The sequence below is a fragment of the Pipistrellus kuhlii genome, unplaced genomic scaffold (genome assembly GCF_014108245.1).
Source record: "Pipistrellus kuhlii isolate mPipKuh1 unplaced genomic scaffold, mPipKuh1.p scaffold_m20_p_13, whole genome shotgun sequence".
Classification (NCBI taxonomy): domain Eukaryota; kingdom Metazoa; phylum Chordata; class Mammalia; order Chiroptera; family Vespertilionidae; genus Pipistrellus; species Pipistrellus kuhlii.
In genome coordinates, this window is record NW_023425438.1 from 15,156,837 (window position 1) to 15,171,466 (window position 14,630).

General features: G+C 43.3%; 2 protein-coding genes across 7 annotated transcripts; one reads left to right on the forward strand and one right to left on the reverse strand.

Moving 5' to 3' along the window:
* On the reverse strand, positions 1-6,277 carry SRSF7 (serine and arginine rich splicing factor 7). Of its 5 annotated transcripts, none has more exons than XM_036435090.1 (8): positions 6,104-6,277; positions 4,905-5,085; positions 4,476-4,652; positions 3,529-3,603; positions 3,342-3,443; positions 2,560-2,613; positions 1,978-2,013; positions 1-1,179 (listed from the first exon to the last, which is right to left on the reverse strand). In XM_036435090.1, exons 1-8 carry the CDS (start codon positions 6,129-6,131, stop codon positions 1,125-1,127), a joined length of 708 nt encoding a protein of 235 aa, XP_036290983.1. In that variant the 5' UTR covers positions 6,132-6,277; the 3' UTR covers positions 1-1,124. The 5 variants fall into 5 exon arrangements, 4 of the variants coding, with proteins under 4 accessions (XP_036290983.1, XP_036290982.1, XP_036290985.1 ...); XM_036435089.1 differs by having other exon boundaries at positions 3,333-3,443; XR_006741401.1 differs by lacking the exon at positions 1-1,179 and adding an exon at positions 1,661-1,823 and having other exon boundaries at positions 1,854-2,013; positions 3,333-3,443.
* A 55-nt stretch (positions 6,278-6,332) lies between these two features.
* LOC118717257 (tetratricopeptide repeat protein 39B-like) lies at positions 6,333-13,426 on the forward strand. 2 transcript variants are annotated; one of them, XM_036435085.2, is made up of 2 exons: positions 6,333-6,752; positions 11,217-13,426. In XM_036435085.2, the coding sequence occupies exon 2, from the start codon at positions 11,371-11,373 to the stop codon at positions 13,138-13,140; it is 1,770 nt and encodes a 589-aa protein (XP_036290978.1). In that variant the 5' UTR covers positions 6,333-6,752; positions 11,217-11,370; the 3' UTR covers positions 13,141-13,426. The 2 variants fall into 2 exon arrangements, with proteins under 2 accessions (XP_036290978.1, XP_036290977.1); XM_036435084.2 differs by having other exon boundaries at positions 6,333-6,731.
* Positions 13,427-14,630: the final 1,204 nt, after the last annotated feature.

The following is a 14,630-nucleotide window of genomic DNA, read 5'->3' on the forward strand; positions in this document are numbered from 1 at the left end:
ACCAAAGCTAGAGAATACCTGGGAAAAGCTTGACCAGGAAACTCAAATAATTGTTACTGCCCTACAAAAGACATTTAGTCTAAATAACCTACTGGCTATAATAGTCTCAGGTCTACCTGATGCTACCAAAAACTACATAAGGTATTGCTAATATAGGTGAGATTTACAAAACTGTGTCCCATGAACATTTCTGATTGACATCCTTAATCACTTTGCACCAGCCTGGCAAAATAAGATAGTTATGTTGGTGGTTGGGAACTGAAAAGATCTAGCTTAGAATGAACATATCTCTGCTCAAAATAAGGCAATCCATTTGTAGGGATTGAGAAGTGTCTGGAAAATTTTGCAAAGCTGGTTTACATGTTTTGTCCCAAATTTAGACAATTCCTCAAACATGCAAAAATGTTATAAAATTGTCTCAAGTAACACTGAGAACTTTCTACAATAAGTTGACATTATCCCATCAAATAGCCTGAAAACCTGTCACTGTACTTAAAAATAGCTTTAAAAAATAATCCAGTTCCTCGAGCATTGAGTCCAATTACTCCTTTAATAAACTCTTGGTTTAGTTATCACGCTTATTTATAGGCAAATCAGGTTTCTCTTGCTTAACAGGTCAATATCATTAGCCTGATAATATATAACTCCAATTAATTCAGGGACTTGTGATGATGCATTCATGCTATTAAGAAGGATTTGAGTTCTTATCTTAACCAAACCTCTACAGGTAAAAGGGAATTTTCCAAGTGTATAAATAACTACAGCTAATGACGTTGAAGGCATCACACCATTAAACTTTGAATGTCTGTCTGTACTTATATGGTTGATATCAAGATTGACTACTGAAGCTTAAGTATGAATACTGAACACAGATCAAAAATCTAGTTAGAAACATTTTATTTAAATGTGCCAAATAAAAACTCACATTTGCAAACCATAAGATGTTAATACATTCAACAAAAATTTATATTATCTTACTGCTGTGAATTTACAGAGTAATAATCCAGATCCATTTTGATTAGATGGTTGAAATAATCTCCCTAGGTTACATTTTACAAACATCACAAATCCCTTATAATAATGTAAACAAAATAACTTTTCCCTAAAAGGTGAACGTGAGAACTTCAGTCCGCTCTTTCCGGACTTGCACTTCTTCTTGGACTTCCTGATGGGGAACGACTGAAAAGAAAAGCATCAGGTTTGGAACCCATTAGTGTTCACTGAAACGCACTCGAACATGTTTCAATAAATTCAGAGGTGGCCAAAAGAAGTTAAATTTCTGTAGCAGAGATCTAAAAATCATAAATAGCCTGGCCAGCGTGTGGAGTGGCAACCCATGAAATAGGAGGTCATGTTCCATTCCCTGATAGGGGACATGTCCAGGTTGCAGGTATGAAGCTCAGTAAGGGGCATGCAGGAGGTAGCTGATTGGTGTTCTCTCTCATTTATGTTTCTATCACTCTCCCTTCCTTTCTCTGAAAAAGATTTATATACAAGTCATTTGTCCCTGTTTAAGATTAGCATCCTTGCTAACTATTTGAATTTGGGGGTTTTTTTTTCTTTGGGAGGGTTATTAAGTAGCAACTACATGGATAATAGTTTAGCTTCAAGATTTCAACCTACAAATTTTTCTTCATTTCCTTTTTACCTATTACTGTCTCCTATGTGTGGGGAAAGCATGTGTCTTAACATGAAATTATACAATTAAGGGTTCACAAGACTAAACACATATTGATCGTCTAACACTTTATGACTAAATATTTCCAATAAAGTATAAGGTGATAATGAAACGGGAAAAGCAATCCTTTAAGAAACTTAGTATTTAATATTTTTACATATATATATATATATATATATATATAGTACCAATTTTCCAAAGAGCTCAAAATCAAAGCCTGCAAAGTAGGCAGGAAGCAAACAAATCCTGCAGAGGCCACATCTGACAGTTAAAATTTGACAACAAATTATGTAGCTTACCTTCTTTTTGGAGTTGGAGATCTGGACTTTGATCGGCTGTCAAAACATGAGAAATTCTATTAAGAGAAAGTACTAACCAATCCCTTTCTTACAGTCACAATACCATGAAATGAACCCCCAAAATGTCCTAAAATTAAAACATGAGGCTGCAATTAAACTGGAAGGAAAAAAAAGAAAAAAAAAGAAAAAAAAAAGCCCATCAGATTTTGCTAGCAAAAGCTCATCTTCCAACTAATCTTCATAAAATGAACTGCTTTTATGATTCATCTGCCTATCTCAGGATGCTCACCTATCTCAGAATGCTTCTCCATGCACCTATTAGTTCTAACAAGGGCGTATTAACAGCAAAATTACAAACTGCTTTCTCACTATATCTTGCCATTCCCTTGTCCAGGAAATCATCCAGAAAAGGCATGTACAAATGAAGTTCTAAAATTTAGTTCATTAACAAGGTATTAGGTTCCCACTCAACATCTAGGTTTAGGGCTAACACTTGAAGCCTGAACAATTCAAAACACTTTGAACTCTTTGGATATTGGTGCCATATAACCACAAGAGCATTATTCAACTTTTCACCCTTACCTGCTTCTTGGTCGTGAAATAGATCTGGATCTGGATCTGGATCTTGACCGTGATCTTAAAAACAAAAATTACACCAATTAGCCCACACTAGTAATTTCCTTAAACACCTTCTGAGCACATTAGGCACACTTGGAACAAAGACTAAATTGAGCAAGATGCCACTCTTGCCTTTTATCAGTCTAAGATTGAACAAATTGTCACATTTTCAACAAGGTCTAATATCAAATAAATAACTATTTTAATTATTTGCTTCTACCATACCCAATGAGCTAGACTGTCAGTTAAGTATCCAAGAGACAAGTAGATGGTTTTCATTTAAGATTGATATGAGATCCAACAATCAAATTAAATTCATTTGTCTAGAGAGGGGGTCCAGAGCTTTTGCAAATGGACCACAAGTTTTAGAATCTCTGCATTTAAAGATTTATAAAACAGTATCTCCCAATGGCATTACCTACCTAGGAGACTCATCATCATCTGTAATACTGTCAACTCCTTATTTTATAGACATTATTCATTTCTATCACCTTTACAGGTCTTTTTCAAAGGAAGTAAAAAGAGGTGAAGTTCCTAGTTTGATTTCTACCCTCTTAATTTCAGTGTCTGGCTAAACAAGCCATGCTCACCCATATGTAAACTACTATTTCCCCTAAACTTTCTAAGGTCTTAAATTCACCCCCATCATGCCAAATTATGTCCTTAAGACACTCTACTTTTGTCATTAAGACGTGACAACCCAAATAAAAATAAGCGGGGGTAAAAATGGTACATACTGGAAATACCTCGATCCTTTTATAGAACCAGATCTAGATCGTCTGAGTGAAGCGGATCGTGATCTGCGAAGAGATACAGATCTTGATCTTCGAGGAGATGCTGATCTCGATCTAAAAATTAAATCAAAGAGGTTTAGGTCCATCTCCGATTAAAGTCTTTTATTGCTTGCTAAAACTTGCATTAAAGATCTCTTACCTCCTCCCCCTGCTCCTGCTCCTTGAGCGAGAATATCGTCTACCTCTGGATCTCGAATGTGATCTAGACCGTGACCTATTTTTCAAGTTGGGAAAAATAACAAAATGTTAGATGGCAACTCGTATTTGTAGTTTGTGTCCCTCTGCTGAAATCAAGTCTCAAACTATTTAAATTTACTATCTCATTTGGAAATAAATTCTGGGCCTATTAGTTGTCCAGTTTTTTTTTTTTTAAACTACCTAAAAAAAGATTTGTTAAAAGCTGAATTACATCTTAGAATTACATAATATAAAGCACTGTAATGTGTATTTAAAATAAACCTTGCAAGTTTGCAGGTCGACCCTCTTTGGCCCATGGTCTAGTAGATCTAGACGATCTAGAAGTATCTATAGCCGATCGCTGCATCTAGATGTTTTCTTCAATCTAACGACGATCAAACTGACAGCCAAATGAGCCAGGTGAGGCTTGATTGACGCAAGAAGATTTTTCTAGTTGGAAATGTGGTCAATCTGTTGTTCCTCTTTCTAAACCGGAGGGGGCCCCAATTGTAAGCCAAATTTACTGTTACGGCGATCACCGACTCAAATTTTCTGCCCTTTAAAGAATAAGGTGAAGCTAGGTGTAGATGACTCGAGGGGATCTGGCCTCTTATGCTGATCACCTCAAGGTCTAGGAGGATCTTAATTGTCGGATTTGCAAGGCGCCTCAGCATATCATAAGGCTCGTGACATTCTGAATCAAGGCGACTGACTCAAACGAAGAAACCTGAAAGGTTTTGACCAGGTTGATTATTAATATATTAACATTTGTTTAATTAAACAAAAAAATTGTAAAAATACACCTGTACAATTAACATACAAATTTATATAAAAATATTAGTTTCTGCCTTGCTAATAAAAGAATTACTTGATTAACCAGTACACCAACCATTTCTTTAAAATAAATACCTGCTTCTCCGTCGTCGGCTATAGCGATGACAATCATAAGCATAATGTCCCTTTTCACCACACTCATAGCATCTATCATTTGGATCAAAGGGACGTCGGGCAGGTGGCCTATCCAAACGAGATCTCCGAGGCATGCCTGTGGATAGTTCAACCCTCACTCGGGAACCACAAATCACCCTGTAAAACAGAAGCAACAAAATTCTAATGCTAAAAACACACACATACGACCTCTGGATTTAGAACTTTCCATCCCTCTGCTTTCACAGGCTTCCGCTATCTTTGTAGCCCTTTGCAGGCCACCTCTACTCCCTTCCTTAAGCAGATCAAATGTGCAAGTTCCTCTAGACCACACAACCCCAGCCCAGCGCCTACCTCATCCCCCAGCCCAGCATACTATCCAGCAGGTTTCCTGACTGGCATCTCACTTACTTGCCATCCAGGCCTCGAACTGCATCTTCTGCATCTCTAGGATCTTCAAATTCCACAAAGGCAAATCCCGGAGGATTTCTCGCGATCCACACCGTCCTTAAGGGGCCATAATAACTGAAAGCCCTTTCTAGCTCGCCTTTGCCAGCACCAGTTCCCAGGTTACCGACATACACCTTGGTTTCTGTTTTAAAAGAAGGCAGACAGAAGAACAACGCACGTTATGCAAACATTTGACCCGAGAGTTTGAATGGATTCTTTCGCGCCCCCTTAAGATTCTGTGCACAGCGGCGCATTTTGTGCTGAACCGAACGGGGCTTCAAAACCGGCCGAGTCGGTGAATGCCCGCGGAGATCAGGCGTGTGACAAGGCTCCTAACGTTCTAACATGGTGGGAAAACACGGGAGCAGACGAGCGTGGCAGGGTATTCCGAGCGCCAGGCGGTCCCGCCCGGGCCCGCCCCCGGGGTCCCGGCGGCCTCGGGGCCCGGAGCGCGCGGACCCGGGCGGCGGGCGGGCCCCGGGAGGGCCGGACCGGGGAGCAGGGCCGCACCGGCTCCGTCCTCCGCGGTAACCGCCCCGGGCGCGGGCTCGCCCGAGACGCCAGCTCCCTGCCCCGCCCGAGAGAGCGACGAGAGAAAAGAAACCGGCCGGCCGGCCGCCCGGCGGCTAAGCGGAGTCCCCGTCCCCGTCCGCAGCCCGGCCGGCCGGCCGCGGCACGAGGCAGCGCGGCTCCGAGCCGCCGGGCGTGTCCGGGCTCCGACCGCCCGCGGGGACCCCGATGGCCGCGGCCAGAGGCTCCCCGCTATAAAGTGGCGGGAAAGCGGCGGGGAAATGCGCCACCGTGCACGCTCGTGATTGTGCGCAAAATGGCAGCCGAGGGCGGGGGGAGGGCGGGGGGCAGAGACGGCCGGCGGCTCGAAGGGCAGCAGCGAAGCGGCGGCCGTGCGCCTGGCTGAGGGGCCGGGGCGCGAGGCGGGAAGGGCCCCAAGAACGGACCTAGAACTTGACCCAGACCAGACCGACACCCGCCCTCCCCTCATCATCCCGCCCCCGCTGCTCCGGCTCCGTACGGCGTGCGCCGAGGCCGCCATTACGCACGCGGAATAACCGTCTCCCAACCGCCGCGCCAGCCCCGTGGCCTCGCCGGTCCTCGCAGCCCCCGCGATCCCGTCCCCTCGCCGGGCCCCTAGCCCCGCTTACCTCCTCCGTACCGCCCGTAGCGCGACATGACTGGCCCGCGAGCGAGGCTCGTTCAGCTCGCAGAGCCCAGGACACGAGTGACACACACACACACACACAAAAAGGAGCTGCAGAGCCCTGTCCGCGCCAACGGTCCCAGCGGCACTACGAGGAAGCGCCTGGGTTCCGGCTTATATACGCGGCGGCCGGGCTGCTCTGCGCATGCGTCGTCTCCGCGTTCCGCGCGGCACAAAGGAGCTGGGCGGAAACTACGCCGGAGCGGCGGCGCGCGAAGAGGGCGGGGACTGAGGAGCGTCAGGGGCCAATCACAAGCGGAGGGATGCGTTTCCATGGGAACGCCAGAATCTCGCCAGTAAAACCCTCGGCCTTTCCCAAGCGGTGTCCCCGCCCCATCCTTCCCCCCCCTTTTCCTGTACCTTCCTCATTTCCCTCCCCGCCCCCTTTCCCCTCTCCTTTTCCCCTTCGATTCCCGCCCACTCCGGGGACCCTCGGCGCTGGCGATGTTATTGCAGGTGCATTAGGCCGGCCTGCGAAAGGCCGGTGTTGCAGCCGCCGCCGCCGCCGCCGCCGTTCTGCTGCGGGGACCTGGCCTAGGCTAATGTTCAGTGATCTTGGGGGCTCGTCAGAGGTAACTGGGAGTTCGGCCACGGTGAGAATTCCAGGAACCCGCTATTCTGAGTAGCGGTCTCTACACTGTAGGCCTCAAAAGGGATGAAGCCCCTGGGCATCCCGCCCTGCTTACCCACCCTAAAAATCTCTTAATCCCTTAAGAACCAACTACCCATGTTCACCAACACGCTCTGACTTCTTGGGGTCTGGGGACAAAGGAATAGTTATCTCGTGTGTGTGTGTGTGTGTGTGTGTGTGTGTGTGTGTGTGCGCGCGCGCGCGCGCGCGCGTGTGTGTTTTATAATGAAATTGTGACAAAACACTAAATCCTTTTTTTTTTTTTTTTTTTTTTTTAGAAAACATTTTTATTAATTTCAGGGAGGGAGAGAGATAGAAACACAAATGATGAGAATCATTGATTGGTTGCTTCCTGCACGCCCCCTACTGGGGATGGAGCCCTCAACCCCCGCTGGCGCTCTGATGGGAATCCTACCGTGACCCTTGGTCAACACTCAACCACTGAACCACACGGGTAGGGGCAAAACCCTAACTCTTAAAGCCACCAGTTACGTTCAGGCTAGTGGTTTGTGGCAATTCTGACATTATTTGCATTTGTTTGCATTTGAAACACAATTGATTTGTGCTTCCCCTCTAGGTGTGTGTGTGTGTGTGTGTGTGTGTGTGTTGGGTAACACATCCACTAAAGACTCAGTTCCTAAGGATTTTTAGAAAAAAATGTTTTTATTGATTTCAGAGAGAGGAAGGGAGAGATAGAAACATCAATGAGAGAAACATCCACAGGCTGCCTCCTGCAAGCCCCTATTGGGGATTGTTCCTGCAACCCGGGCATGGGAATCGAACTGGTGACCTCCTGGTGTATGGGAGGATGCTTAACCAACTGCGCCACACCCAGGGCAAGTCTTTCAGTAGCAGCCTCTTGCTGCTTAAGCCACAGCAAAGAAATGGAAACCTTTTCATTTCGTTAGAATCGCTTAAAATCCAGTTTTGATTTTACACATTGCATTTACCAGACACCAACTCTACAAATACAGATTTAACTTTTTTTTTTTTTTACCATCCACCAAAAAAAGACATTGCACCATAAATAATTGGGATACACAAGTTGGAAATGTTCCACATAAAAGAGCAATTCCTTAAGTATTTGTACTTGTTTTTTAATCTGCTTTATCTTCACTTGGTGTATATAGATGTTGGATACAGAGTATAGGAGAGAGGCTTAATTGAATAAGCCTTTATTCAGGTGAATAAAATATGGATTCTCTCCTGGTAATGGCATGAATTTATACATATTTTTTTTCAGATTTATCAAATTACGGAAAAAATTAATCTGTCTCAAGAATTCTAGCAAGAAAATAGAAATTCTGGTACCAGACACAGCAAACCTGTTACTTCCTCTTGCCACTTAGCCAATGAGCAGAGACAAGGTTGAGTTTTTCATGAGTGTTTATTTGAACTGCCAGCTATAGGAGAGAGCAGTGCGCTTGGTACCTGAAAAACTGCTCTAACATCTCCTGCCAGTTGGCTGCTTACATAGGGGTGAGAAAGCAAAGCTAAGCACAGTGGGGAGGGGATAGCAGGATAAGGGCTGTGGGGCATGTGATCAGTGTGTCTGCTTCCAGTATCTCAAGAGTCCAATAACAAGGTAGTTAATCTTTTTACGACGTCAAACCAGCTTAGCCCTAGCTGGTTTAGCTCAATGGATAGGGCATCGGCCTGCAGACTGAAGGGTCCCAGGTTCTATTCTGTCAAGGGCACATGCCCTGGGTTATGGGTTCGACCCCCCAGTAGGGGGCATGCAGGAGGCAGCAGATCAATGATTCTCTTATCATTGATGTTTCTATCTCTCCCTCTTTGAGATAAATAAAAAGGAGATAAATAAAAACATTAAAAAAAAAAAAAAAAAAAAGAACAAAAACAAAAAACAGCTTAGCCATTTCCCGGAATCGGAGAATAGCCAGCATTCCTGAGGCAAACTCCCAGAGGCGATCTAGCATCCTGACCCGGCAACCAGTCAGGGTCTACTGTCTCTGACCAACACAGGACAGACTTGATTAATAATGTCTATGAATATTACAGGTACCCCACCATTCCCTCTGAGCCCCTATCAGTTCTATGCAGTATGTTATATTTGTTCTCTATTAACCTTGTTATTCTTTGTTGTCATCTACTTATCAGGGTTTGTCTTAAAAGAATTAAATGATAAAAATATTTTTACATCCTCCCTGAAAGATATAGTATCAGTTTTATAAAGCCTAATTCAACTTCCTCCTATTAAGAATTTATGAAAATTGCTGTTGGACAAAACATAAATAACTTATGGGAAGAGAGTACTTACTAGTCACTGGCCATACCCCTCTGAAAGTCTGAGATCTGGTTTGACCTCAGGAGTTAAGAAGGGATAGGTCTGGTTAGTACTTGGATGGAAAAGATAATTATGTTATATAGCTCCTAACAGGCCTCAATAAATATTTTTGGCTCTGAATAAAAAGTCTACTGTATAAAAGATAATTTCTAGGCAAATAATAATGCTAACAACATGAAAAGAAGCAATTTTCTAACTTACAGCAAACTGCTTTCAAGCACAAAAGAAGAAAAAGGGGTAAACCCTGGCTGACTTGCCTGCTGTCTTGGAGACAGGCACTTTGATAAGCCAATTACATATTATTTACCTCTATTACAAGAGGGCCAGCTCTAGTCTGGGCTTTGCTAACATAGGTGCCATGAAAAACACATTAGTACTGGCCGGGATGGCTCGGTTGATTGAAAGTCATCCTATGCACCGAAGGTTCGCTGGTTGGAATCCAGGTCAGGGTACATGCCCAGGTTGTAAGCTCCATGCCTGGGGTGTGTATGGGAGGCAGCTGATCTCTCACATTGAGATCTCTCTCTCTCTCTCTCTCTCTCTCTCTCTCTCTCTCTCTCTCTCTCTCTCTCTTCCCCCCCTCCCCTCTTTTCCCTCCCTCCCTTTCTCTCCTTAAAATCAATTGCATTTAAAAAAATAAATAATACTGTACACTACTTCTGTACATTTTTATACTAAACACTCTTGTTCTACGAACATGCAAACCAACTCTTTTCACTAAATGTTAATCTAAATCAGGGAGGTTTTATGGTAAAGAGTACTTCTATTCCTGCTGGTTCTTTTTAAATCAGTTTCACCTACATTTTTGCCTCTAGGATTCTGTGTTAATTAAAACCACATTCCCAGGTTCAATTTGAATGTGAAAGCTACTTACTAATTCAATTCAACAAATATTCTAATATTTTTTAATATGAAATATTAAGTAGCTCTTAACACATTACAGTTGTTAAACATGGATAATATTAGCTTTGGGGGGGGTGGGATTTCTTAATCCTTTTACAGCAGTTTTCACATTTTATCTGCATTTCCTAGACCAGTATTTACAGGGGAGCATTCAAGAAACAGTATCTTATTTTCTTCTCCATTTTAGTTTCACTTTTAAGTCATTGGCACCATTTTAGCTTGGATGTGAAAAACCTTAAAACAGGAAAATATAGTTTAGACCTTTTGCACATGTACCAATTGTCAATATAATGAAATAGTCTGTAGTTACAAACACTAGTCTTTTAATGTATATTTATGTATGTTATATGCTGAGTATGGATGTACTGAAGGTCAAGCTATGTTCAGCTACAACTTTCTTTCCCTCCCCACCCCCCACATTTCCTAATCTTCTTTTTCTTCTAGAATGCAGTTAAGAATTCTGGGAAGGAAAAATTATTATAGGCAAATTTATATATATATTTTTGTAATGTATAAAGAAATTAATTTCTCATTAGCTAAGTACTGGACCATAATCATTATTGAAGTGGGGGGGGGGGTGAGGGGAAACAGTTAAAGAAAGCTAGTGCTTTGTCCAACATCAAAGAGTGAAACTAGGCAGAAGGAAAATGGGATGCAGGAGTACCTGCTAACACAAATATCAACCAATAGGGTGATTTTATAAAAATCAAGGGAAAGTGAGGCTTTCTGAGGAATGCCTGATTGCATTAAAAAGTGGGAAATTGTAAAACTATCAAGCCTTCAACTAATCATTTATGTTGTTTCTCTCTAAAGAAAGAATATTCATGAAAGGAACTTGGCCACCTTGGTGTCTTAACAAGAGACCTGCATGGCTCTGTGGTTGAGCGTCGACCTATGAACCAGGAGGTCATGGTTTGATTCCTGTTATGGCACATGCCTGGGTTGCAGTGGAGGGTGCGCAGGGAGCAACCAATCAATGGTTTTCTCTAATCATTGATGTTTCTATCTCTCCCTCTCTTTCTGAAATAAATAAAAATATATTTTAAAAAATAACTCATCTGTTTACAAAGGATTTACTTCACAATGTTGTTAAAAAACGTGTGTAGGGTTCTTTTGTGTTTTTTTTTTAGTACATTTCAAATGATTTGAATTTTTCAGAAATACAATAGATCTTCGAGGTAACTAATGTTATCTTTTTCCCCCGTTTGTCTGATCTAGATGAGAATATCCTAATGCTACACCTACAGCTCTTAAGTTTGTTTGCCTCCATTATAATACCAACACGTCAGGTTGTGGAAGAAGTGACCCAATCAGAACAGAAGCTTCATCACTGCAGCCAAATATCTCTCACCTCTAGAGTGAGAAAGCGAATATGTCACGTATTCTAAGCAAAAGAGACAATTATAAGAACGATGCCATTACATCATTTCCTTTATGGAAAGAAGAAAATGACAAGGACGACACGTATGAAGACGCCTTTGAAATTATCCCTGCGGCAACAACAATGGATCTAGTATCTTCCCTGGAAGAATGCACCACTGGGTTGTATTTGTTTCTCAATAACAGATTCTCAGATGCCATAAATCTCATTTACCCGTGGTCAAAAAACAGCATCTACCATGCTCTAGTCAACAGCATCCTCATGGTGGTGAAAGCCATCTTGACTTTTGACCCGCAGGATATAGACATTGGAATGACTGCAGCCAAAGAAGCGTTGAAAACTTGTAACAGCTTCCGAAGGAAAGGCAGGATGACTAGTTTCTCTCGTCTAGTGAGTAAGCAGGGCATAAAGGCTATCAAAGAAGAGGAGCTGCACGCTGAAGTCTGCTATGCAGAGTGCCTGATCTTGAAATCTGCTGTGACCTTTATCCAGGATGACAGCATGCTTGGCTTTCTTAAAAGTGGGATCAACATCGGGTTAAGTTACCAAATCTACAAAGACTGTCAACAAATATTAACACAGATACCCACCAACCAAAGCAAAACCTCTAGACACCTGGTTGGAGGCGTAAAATTCGGACTCGGAGCATTCAATTTGATATTGTCCCTCATGCCACCAAAGACACTGAAGTTACTCAACGTTGTTGGATATCATGGTGATAAACAGGTAGCCTTGACTCTGCTTCATGAGAGTGCCTCTGAATCCCATATCAATAATGTCTTAAGTATTCTGACTCTGCTGTTCTATTACAGCTATGCCTGCGTAGCTTTCGATATTGAAACAATTCACTGTTATCCCATAGACCATCTCTTCCTAACTTATCTCCAGAAATTTCCAAAGTGTGTCATATTCAAATTTTTTCATGCACGCATAAGCATGCTGAAAGGGAAATTTGAGAATGCGCAGTTAGCATTGCAGGAGTGCATTTTTATTCAGAACGAATGGAAGCAACTTGACCACATCTGTTACTGGGAACTCATGTGGTGCCACATTTTTGTGCAGGATTGGAAGGAGGCCTACCGCTATGCTGATGTGCTGCTTCAAGACAGCAAGTGGTCCAAGGCAGTGTATTCATACAGCAAAGCCATGCTGCTGGCTCTGCTTCCTCCTGGGTTTGCTAAGACAGAAAGCAAGGACATGAACTCTCTCTTCTTAAGTGTGGAGAGCCAGAGAATCAAACTTTTAGGCACGTCTGTGCCCATAGAGAAGTTCATTGCTGAGAAGGGTCAGCGCTATGGCAGTACTAAAGGCTGGTTTCTGGCACAGCCCGTCCTGGAATTCATGTATGCCTGGAGTGGTTTCCAAGTCATGAGCAAAAGACTACACCTGATTTCATGCTGGCTTGCAATAATTAACCGAGGAGAAGAACTTTTACGAGAAAGACCAAATAAAGAGTATGGCACGGATGACCTATGTTTGCTAAGTTTACTGAAGGGTCTCTGCCTGAAACACTTGGGCAAATACGTGGTGGCTGAGCAGTACTTCAGTCGTGTCATCCAAAAGGAGAAATTGCTAAAATATGACCACTATTTGGTGCCGTACACTTACTACGAGCTGGGGGTTCTGCACTATCTGAAAGGAGATTATAGCAGTGCCGTGAAAAACCTGGACAACATAAAGAACTACAAAGACTATTCCATGGAAGCCCGCTTACAGTTTAAGACTCATATAGCTCTTCAACAAATAGCTAAAGCAAAGTGATTTAGAATACAAAGTGTAGTTTTGTTTACTGTGAGTGAAGTATCTACAGTCAGCAAGATAATTAACAGGCAGGAAAATAATTCCTTTGTGGGAGAAATCCAAGAAGAGACAGCTACTAAGAATCTGATGTAACAAGAAATTCCCTTTCCCTCTTTCCTCCTCTCCATACCTATAAAATGGAATACCTTACACTGGCAAATGGAGTGATGTACATTACTGAGAAAGAAAAGGCAAATGATGTGCATTATAAAAGGCTAAGGGCCCAGTGCACCTTGAAGGGAACTGTGGGCCGTGAGGCTGTGGTGGGCACAGGGGCGGGTCTTGGCCCATCTTCTGTGCCCCCACCCGGCCCCTTCTGCTGCAAACCTCAGTCCCCTGTCTGCTGGCAGCCCCCTCCCCCCACCACCACCACTGCTCCCATGAGCGGTCAGCACCAGCCCCACTTGCACCCGCTGAGGGCACGATTGGAGCCGGTGCCACCAGCGGGTCCAAGCAGCAGCAGCTGCCCCGATCACCCCTGAGGAGCAGGGTACAAAATAATATCAGAGGGTGACAAGGCAACAATGAGAATAAGGAATCACTTGGAAAAGACTGCAGATCTAACAGGAAATCTATTCATTGACATTTCTTTGGTGAAATTGCTAGCCACAGTCTAGGTTCTGGCCTTGAACTGGCCCAGGTTTAATATCTGCAGTGTTAAATTTCTTTATAATTTTAGGAACTCAGTAGTGGATACCCCCCCCCCCTTTTTTTTTTAATTCTCACTGAGGACATTTTCTCATTGATTTTTAGAGAAAGTGGAGGAGAGGGGAAGAAAAAGAGAAAACATCGAAGTGAGAGAAACACATCAACTGGTTGCCTCCTGCATGGAGTCCCCCTGACCAGGGCGCGGGCCAGGGAGGAGCCTGCGCCATAGGCCGGTGTCCTCGATTGGGAATGGAACCTGGGGCCCTTTGGTCCACAGGCTAACACACTATCCGCTGAGCCAAACGGCTAGGGCTAGATATCCTTTTATTATCCCAAGACAATTACAGGGAAAAATAAAAACAGTTAATCCCACTTTTTTCCCCCTCCAAATCAAAATAAAATTATGTAAAATCTATATTATTGCTACTGAGATTGTTTACCTCATTGAATAAGAGGAAATAAATGAAAAAAGATGGCACCGGCACAAACCGGTGTGGCTCAGTGGATAGAGTGTCGGCCTGCGGACTGAAAGGTCCCAGGTTCGATTCCGGTCAAGGGCATGTGCATTGGTTGCGGGCACATCCCCAGTAGGGGGTGTGTAGGAGGCAGCTGGTCGATGTTTCTCTCTCATCGATGTTTCTAGCTCTCTATCCCTCTTCCTTCCTCTCTGTGGAAAATCAATAGAATATATTAAAAAAGAAAAAAGATGGCACTGGCTTTTAGCCATAACGATATTCTCTGGGCGTATTTGCAGGCAATGTATGAAGTAGCCGTGTCCTAAACTTCCATAGGGTACATTTGTT

What these genes read in the sequence shown, in the direction of transcription:
- SRSF7 (XM_036435089.1), bottom strand. Translation starts at nt 6,131, where the DNA reads ATGTCGCGCTACGGGCGGTACGGAGGAG. An exon ending in AGCCGACGACGGAGAAGCAG is followed by an intron (nt 3,604 to 4,475) that starts GTATTTATTTTA and finishes CTTGAAAAATAG; the next exon opens with GTCACGGTCTAGATCACATT. An exon ending in AAAGGATCGAGGTATTTCCA is followed by an intron (nt 2,614 to 3,332) that starts GTATGTACCATT and finishes TTTGTTTTTAAG; the next exon opens with ATCACGGTCAAGATCCAGAT.
- LOC118717257 (XM_036435085.2), top strand. Translation starts at nt 11,371, where the DNA reads ATGTCACGTATTCTAAGCAAAAGAGACAATTATAAGAACGATGCCATT.